General features: G+C 43.0%; 1 protein-coding gene across 1 annotated transcript; it reads left to right on the forward strand.

The window, feature by feature from the left end:
- Positions 1-384: 384 nt before the first annotated feature.
- Positions 385-7,342, forward strand: LOC112555920 (stimulator of interferon genes protein-like). Its single transcript, XM_025224505.1, has 8 exons — positions 385-447; positions 2,583-3,415; positions 3,709-3,992; positions 4,206-4,383; positions 4,542-4,640; positions 6,047-6,291; positions 6,480-6,663; positions 7,055-7,342. The coding sequence occupies exons 4-8, from the start codon at positions 4,335-4,337 to the stop codon at positions 7,156-7,158; spliced, it is 681 nt and encodes a 226-aa protein (XP_025080290.1). The 5' UTR covers positions 385-447; positions 2,583-3,415; positions 3,709-3,992; positions 4,206-4,334; the 3' UTR covers positions 7,159-7,342.
- The last annotated feature ends 1,048 nt before the right edge of the window (positions 7,343-8,390 follow it).

Below are 8,390 nucleotides of genomic sequence, written 5' to 3' on the forward strand. Positions count from 1 at the left end.
AAATAAAGTTCAACAATATGGAGTGTAAAAATTATACTTTAAACCTGTTTACACTATTGATGTTTGAATTTTAAAAAGTGATTAAAAGAGAACCCACTTTACATAAAAAAGTGCCACGCTAATTACGAAATTCTTATTTAATTAGTTGCTTGCGAACAGTTTCTCTTCGTCACAAGGTGTGGGAGGAGATCATCTCTGAGGTTTGCCAACATCATCTGGTAAATGGTTTCGTTAGGGTTCGTCAAGGAAGGTGTCTACTGTGCTCCGCCCCTTCACTCGCTCTTGATGTAGGTCTGAGCGACAGTTTCATGTCCTTGTCGCGGGGGAGGGATGTTGGTGTCTTGGTGTTCTTTGTGTGTGAACCTCGCTGTGTCTGGACTGTGGATAGCATCTGTTGCCTTGTGTCTTCGATGGTGGTACCGGGACCTTGCTCTACCTTCAATGCTTGTAATGTATATGTATGCATGTGTGAGTGAAAGAGTTTCATTTGTAATCGCTCTCATTCTATTACTTAAAACTTTTTGTTCTTTTGAGTACAGTTTTAGGTTGAGAAGCGAGCAACTCAATGAGTAAAGTCCTTTCGACACTCGGTAACTCATCATAGTGACTCACTGAACTTAGTCTTAGGGTTAGCATCCATGCTGGTGCGGATAACAGAGGAGATAAGATGGCACTGCCTTCAAGTAACAGCTGATCCCCGACAGAAGTGAAGTCTCTAACAGCTCACTCTCTAACAACCTGAAAAAAGTCATAGTACGACCTTTTCAGGTTGCTGATGGAAGTCGAACGCGGGATAGCCTCCTCACCTCTTTTTCTCACAAACAGAAGAAAAATATAGTCCCCGACAACCGAAAGGTTAGGGAACTACAAGATATATTATTGCAATCCCCAAACTTCTTGTGCTCCTACTTTTTGTCTCCCTTTATTCCTTTAAATTTATTCTAGAAATAGTTTGTTGTCATGGATATGTAGGTATGACAATCAGGAACGTCACCGTGTCGTATGTCATTATCATAATCTGTTCCAGAAAAAAATAAACCCGCGTAAAGATCAATAACCGATACAGGTGATTAGTTTCGGGAAAACCCGTTGCGCGGTGTAAAGGTCACACCTGGGTGGGGACACTCACTCAATAACCACGTAGTGCACGTAAACGACGTAGTGAGCCGTCTGCTTTCAAACCATCAGCTTCACATAACATGGCGGTAACATCTGTGACGGGGGAAACCCGTACCGCCGTACATGTCGTCACTGAGAAGATAGTCGTTACTGCGAACCCTGTCGTTACGTCATCAGCGACAAGGGCGTGGCCAGGGTTACTTCACTCTTGTCGATTATTGAGCGCAGGGTCTGTGTAATCTCAACTGCAGGAGATTATTTTTGTCTGTGGGAAAACCATTATAAGACCACGTGATCGGAATGCTGTACCTACCATGTATCTGTGACGTAGGAACCAGGGGGTCGAGGGAGCGGGGGGACAGCGACCCCTCAAAAAAAGATACTGAGTAGGCAAGAATGTGTTAACTGTCAGCAAGGGGTCCCACCCCCCACAAAGCCGGGTATGTTACCACCCCACTGTGTATATAACACATTCAGCACATGCCAGGCTGCAAGTACGTGCAGGGTGCGGGCTGCAGCATCACACGTGATGTGAATGTCATCGAGGGGGTTCACCATCACCAGCAGTGCCAGCCACAACGAGTTTTAGTGAAAGATTGAGAAGATGATGTGCTGCACAGACAAACCTGTGTGAACGCTACATTTATGAACAGAACGATACAGTTAGGTTACCGTTCACAGATCTCAACAGTGGTAGCGACGATTCTTTCGATGAACACTGAACATTAACCTTGTGGATGTCAACGACAGGTATGTGAACAGCAAAAGTAATTTTCTGCTACTCCAGTGAAAGCTTTGTCATCGATAATAAACACAGATAACATGTTTTTTTTTTTAATTTTTCTGCGAGGCGTTGCACCTATTTTGCCAAAAGGTGTTTAAAAAGGTCAACCTCTATGAATGACAGCATTTTTTAAAAAAAAAAGAACAAAGCAACTGTCATTTTTTTTTTTTTTTTTTTTTTTTTAGTAAAGTAGCCTTGAAACGTTTGGACATCACCGTCTTGAAGTCGGGGGAAGTGCTGGCCCTTGCCTCCTGTAACCGAAGCTGATGTTATTAAGAACACCTGTAGTTTACAAGAATAGAACAATCTTTGGTGCCTAGTTTGTTTATTACCTGTAAACACAGTTTAAGAAGGCTCAATACTTTTAAAATCACATAGCACCTAGATCGTGGGTACATTTATCGAAAATACCTTCTTCTGTCTGAATGACATTCCCGTTTGTGTGTTATCCAACCACACCCCAGAATTCTGTGAATTATCATGCTCTTTCTACTTTCGCTTTCTGTCACGACCGTATTACCCTTTACTTAAGAGAAATAAATGAAGAAAGGATGAATTAAGGAAAGGTAAGAGAAATTAGTTTTCTTGCAGTCTGTTTCTTCTCTTTACAGCTTCTTCTCTCTTCTTCTGACTCGCTTCCATTTCAGTCACCTCTCAACTGGAACAAATTTTGTTGCAGGATAAAATCGTCTTTACGGACCACACAGCTCACAAGGCCTTGGTGAATGAGTTTTTAAAATTATGCGACATGAGTTTTCACATTCGGGTGGATGCAGAAAGCTTGTGTATATCCCTCCGCCATCAGGGCCGAGCATCGCCCATCAAGTTCTCAGACGTTCTCATAGCGAGGTGGTGGTGACAAGATGGCGCCGCAGACAGTCCCATGATGCTCGATGCCAGTCTGACAGCGCCATTGCTGTGACGAGGTGGGACCGCAGTCGACCTGCTGACGCCGGCAGCAAATGTCTTGGATGCAAAGAGGACAAAGAACATCGGCGACACCGTGAACAGGAGTGTGTTCTAGAGCTGAATCGGGGGAATTTCGAAGCGAAGGAGAATGTTGACGACAACGGCAACGATGACAGATGTGTCGTCAAGACAACAACAGGACATTCCCCTTCGGTTTTTGACAAGCTGGTCTGCATTTTGAAACAATTCCAACCTCATCTTTTCCTCACCCAGTAGCAGAGGGGCGGAAGTCATGTTTACCTTGACTACTCGAGATGACAAAGAAAAAGGAGTCACGTGGACATCAAAAACTGGCAAAGGTGAAAAAATAAATGTTGTAAGCAAAGCTACTTTTGATATTAGCAAGACGAAGGTAAAGGAGAAGAAATTGAGAATAAATTTAAAACGGGATTCGGTGGATTTCTGTAGGGAGGAAACAACACCCGGTCATGGCGAGTGCCGGGGATCTCAGGACGTGAGAGTGACTAACCGAGGGATGAATGGTGTGGTTTCAGCATCTGTGTTCTCAGAAACTTTTAAGAGATCGACAGATGTTGACGTCATGTGAGTATTATCTTTGAATTGTGTTCGATCAGGCAATCGATCAATTAATCATAATCGATCATATCGCTCCATCATCAATTATCACTATCTGATCGTAAGCATCGTCTATCAATAATCCTCAATCCTCCGCCCATGAATCAGTGAGTGGCTTGATGGGTAGAGTACTTCTCCTCCACGCTGTCTGTACTCATATATCCCCCCCCCCTTACTCTTCATCAGCTTCCCCACCTACCCCTCGCTCCTCAATCCACCTTCACACACTCTACATCTCTCTTCCCATGTCTTCTGCGCAGCGTGCCCCCAGAAGCGAGGGAGCCTCACCGTTGCCTAGCACCACCGGAGTCCCGCCCACCCCGGCCGTGCAGGCGCAGCATGACGTGTACATCGCGCATGCGCGGGAGGACCTGCAGGTGGCCACGCGGCTGCTGCGCGTGATGGAGGAGCGAGGGTTCTACTGCTACATGTGCGAACGAGACTTCCCCGTGGGCGACTGCATCAGTGACGTCATCACCGACGCGGTGCGAGCCTCGCGACATGTCGTGGCCGTCGTGTCCAAGAGCTTCCTCTCCGAAGACTGGTATGACGTCATGTTGGTGTTGGGGGAGGGGAGGAGTAGGATGAGTAGAATCAGAGTCAGCAGAATCTGGTGTGTATCTGGATGTGGCACTTGCTTACACTTGTTGTTGTTGTTGTTGTTGTTGTTGTTGTTGTTGATGATGATGATGATGATGATGATGATGATGAGGATTGGCACGGAGTGCATAAAATTACTTTTCTGTTTTCACCTCAGGGGCATGTTCAAGCTGCATGTAAGTCTGAGCCGGATGTACGAAACAAACAGAGCTATTCTACTTCCGTGCTGGTGGACGTGTGTGAAAAGGACGTTCCAAGCGTTTTACGTCACCTTAGCTACGTGGACATGCGCAGTGACCCAAACTACGTTGACAAACTTATTTCGATGCTACAAGGTGGGAGACATTTTGTAATATTTTTATATGTAGATACAAAAAGCTGATCGACGCTCTTTAGCAGAAGTGTATGTTTTTTTCATCTTCAAGCATATTTTTAAAAAAATACTGTTGCATGTTCACTATTTGCATACTCATATAGTTTACTGACTGTGCAGGACCAGAGGTCAGGGTGAATGAACTTTTACCTGTTGGGAATCTCTCTTACGGCATCGTCTACAATTACTACCTGGGCTACCTGAGGTTCGTGCTGCCAGGTGAGAATTTGTGATAAATCCCACACAATTTCCTTGCTGTGATTTTCAGCACCTGGGCAGTAAGACGAGAGCCTCAAGTTCCCCGTAAACACGTGACACAATCTCAGGATTTTGTTTATTATAACTCAGTAAGACTTCCGCGTTCTCACCTGTGAATACGCTGAGTCATTATCATGTAGAAGCAAATAATTGTGCAACTCCCTGTCTCTTCTGAAAGTAACTTCTTTCAACAGGAAGCAGAAAATATTTCTATAAACCTGCTACTTTCCAGTGGATTTTTTATTTCCTTTTTTTCGGTTCGCATGACCTGACAAGTCTCAGGTAAACTTCAAATAATTTTTATTTCCTGAAAAATTCCCCTCACCTCGAAGTCGTCCGCAGTTAATATTTTGTAACCAGGAGCAAAGACAAGGCACGAGGTGCATTTTATTTAAAGTGCAGGTTCGAACCTAAATGACTATGTTTACACGTGAACACTCCTTTCTTTCTTTCTCTCAGTCCTTCTTCCGTCTCTAATTATATAATTAATCCTTTTTTATTCCCTTTGTTTGCTCTGACATCATTTGTTTCAATACTTTTTTTCATTGATATTGTTTTTTCCTTTATTTCTCTCTTTTGTTTTATCTCTGTAAACTCGCCGACTCATTCTCTTTCAGTCTTGTAGTTCTCGACGACGATAGACAACTCTTCTCATAGAAAGGCACTAACGATTAAATAATCATCTCCCTTTGACTATGTTCTTTACAACATTTTAAGTCTTTATTTGAAGTGAGTTTTCTCGGCTTTCATAGATTGCAATTAAAAAAGGAGAATGTCGAGAAATGTAATTAAAGACAAGTGCATACACCTATGCCCCTCTATGCTCGCTCACACGCACACGCACATATCATTGGAATGGAGAGTGATGTCCCTTCACCCAACTGGCTAAAGGTTGCTCTCCCTTCGCTCTTCGTATTTCCGTTGATCTGCGTGAAGTTTTGTGTCTAATGTTCATTAGTACATCTGTTGTGATATTTGCTAAGTTCCTTTTGTGTCTATGTTTGTTTGTTGTTTTTTTTTTTTGTTTGTTTGTTTTTTGTTTTGTTTTGTTGTTTTGTTGTTGTTGTTGTTGTTGTTGTTGTTGTTGTTGTTGTTTTTTTTTGACTCATTTGTCTGCATGGTTGTTTATCCTTCCATCCTTCGTATTCTCTCCATGTCTCCTACTTGTCTTAAGCTCAGAGCATGTTCCTTCGGGAGTGCCATTATGCGCTGTATAAAACACACATCATCATCATCATCATCATCATCATCATCATCCTCCTCCTCCTCCTCCTCCTCCTCCTCCTTCTTCTCATCCTCATCCTCATCATCATCATCATCACCACTCAGCTTGCCCTAAACGTCTCTCTTTTTCTCTCCCCTGACAGGAATCCAGCAAAGGATCGACAGATGGTGCCAGAAGCACAGCAACACGCAGTGCTTCGACGCACGCATGTCCCGGAAGTTCTACATCCTAGTTCCGGTCAGCTGCTACTGTCCTCACACCCTGGTGGACGCGGGCTGCGCCATCTCCTTCAGTGGTCACGTGGACGACCTGGAGCTGTCCAGGGCAGGCAGCCTGCGCCGCGTGTACAGACACACCGTGTGGAGCATCACCAAACCCAACGGGCAGGTAAGCTTGGTTGCCATGGCCGCCAATACTTCAACGAACAGAATTTAAAAAGATTCGTGTGAGCCGTGTGTGTGTAGTGGTGGTGGGGATGATGATGGTGGTACGTGGATAGGCGCGTGCATATTTATTTATAGAAAGATACTATACCCTCCATCAGTTCATCAGTGTTGTGACCTATTCCATGCCAGGTGCTTCACTTTGTGGGTGAGTACCCGAGCTGCCTCAACACCTTGTACCAGATGGAGATGATCAGAAACACGGGGCTGGACTCCAGTGAGAGGCAGAGACAGAGGGAGGAGTTCGTGGCCAGACTGAGGGCGCTCCTGGCCAGCAATGACCACACGGACAGCGTTCGTGTTGTGGACTATCGGGGTCAGCACTTTGCTCCTACTTTTCTTTGCTGTTGAAGCTCTTGAAAAATAAATGTTTAAATAATGGTAAGAGGAACTAAATATGTAAATATATGTGTTTTTAACCGTAAATCCTACTTTTGGGAAAAAATGTCTCACTGTTTACTAATTTCATGACATGCAGACGCTGAGAAGCGTTTGTTGTTGTTGTTGCTGTTGTTTGGTTGGTTGGTTGTTTGTTTGTTTGGTTGGTTGGTTGTTTGTTGGTTGTTTGTTGGTTGTTTGTTGGTTGTTTGTTGTTTGTTGTTGGTTGGTTGGTGGTTGGTTCGTTGGTTGGTTGGCTGTTGGTTGGTTGGTTGGTTGGTTTTTTATTCAAAACGTTAAGCAGGTTCTGGAAATACTATCTTTTACAGATAAAGACAGTTTTGGAAACATCATTTCTCTCTCACAAGTCCTCGCTCCAGTTATCGAGGAAGACAGACTTCCACCCAGTGAGAGCCAGCAGACAGTGAGCTGACTTTTGTCTGTGGGGACGAGGCGTAGAGAGACTTGTGTGGGCATTCCTTGTTACGCCAGTCAGGACATCAGCAACGAATCTTCTCAAAGCTCAACTGGATCATTCCTAGTTTGGTTGTTTTTGTCATTTCAGGATTTTTGCGAGACAATTTTTTAAAAATCTGGTATATTTTGCACTCGCTTGCCACAAGACAATCTAATCTTTAATCAGTTACTGTAAATTATTTAAGTATTTATTAAAAAAAATAATCATTTTTTATGTAGAAGAAGTACTGTAATCTTATGGTCAAAGGGGGAGTGAAGGCTACAGCCCTTTTTTCCTTTCGGAACCATTTTAAAAAATTTTTATTGAGCGGTATCAACTGCAGTTGCTTTAACCACATAAACAGTATTAATCATTGATGAATATTCTTATTGTCCTATTTTGTGTCAATATATATTTATTTTACACAAGCTGTTATCACCAGATAGATAAATGTGAAGGGAAATAAACTGTCCTATAATTCAATTAACAGTGTAGTTAATTAACCATCGAACAAGGCACCGAATGTGTGGTAGAGTTTGTGTTGTAATCATTAAATGGCAAATCCTCACTGACTAATGGCTGACTAATGGCATCCCGACTCCTATTAGAGAGTAAGTCAGGGTATATTAGCCCAAAGAACGACTTTTATCATGGGAAAGATGGGTAGTGGGAACGGGGTGTGCTAAGTCTATTAAAGGATTTGTAAACTCAGTTGTGTTGCTTTAATTAGTATGACTATACCAGTCGCTGTCTTTATTTTTCCTTCTGTCTCCCTCTTTTCCTTCCCTTCCTTTTCCTATTATTTTTGTCAATCCACTCTGTCTATCTTTATCTATCCGAACAGGGCGGCCTATTTACAGGAGTTTAAAAAATTCTAAAAAATTTATTTTATGATGCCGAAAATAATCTTTGTGGTGTCAATGTGTGTGTATGTGAAACTAAGAGATTGCAGAGAGAGAGAGAGAGTGCGTGTGTGTGCGCATGTGTCCGTTGGTGTGTGTGCGAACCTGTCTTTGAGTCTGTTCTTTGTCGCTTACATCTTTACCTTGTGGTGATTCAATGAGAGTTGTCCTTTCTTGTTCGTTCATGACTTCAATCTGGCAAAGAAAGTGAGTAAATAAACCCATTTGATTCTGAAGCAGATTAAAAAGCCTCCTTGTTCTGTGTTAAACCTTTCATCTTCTGTTTCCTTTTTCCTCGAGTGCTTA

The sequence above is a fragment of the Pomacea canaliculata genome, linkage group LG14, assembly GCF_003073045.1.
Source record: "Pomacea canaliculata isolate SZHN2017 linkage group LG14, ASM307304v1, whole genome shotgun sequence".
In the NCBI taxonomy this organism is placed as follows: Eukaryota; Metazoa; Mollusca; class Gastropoda; order Architaenioglossa; family Ampullariidae; genus Pomacea; species Pomacea canaliculata.

Coding starts and splice junctions, on each gene's coding strand:
- LOC112555920 (XM_025224505.1), top strand. CDS start 4,335: ATGCGCAGTGACCCAAACTACGTTGACAAACTTATTTCGATGCTACAA. Junction 4,641..6,046: donor CCTGAGGTTCGTGCTGCCAG/GTGAGAATTTGT, acceptor CTCCCCTGACAG/GAATCCAGCAAAGGATCGAC. Junction 6,292..6,479: donor TCACCAAACCCAACGGGCAG/GTAAGCTTGGTT, acceptor ATTCCATGCCAG/GTGCTTCACTTTGTGGGTGA.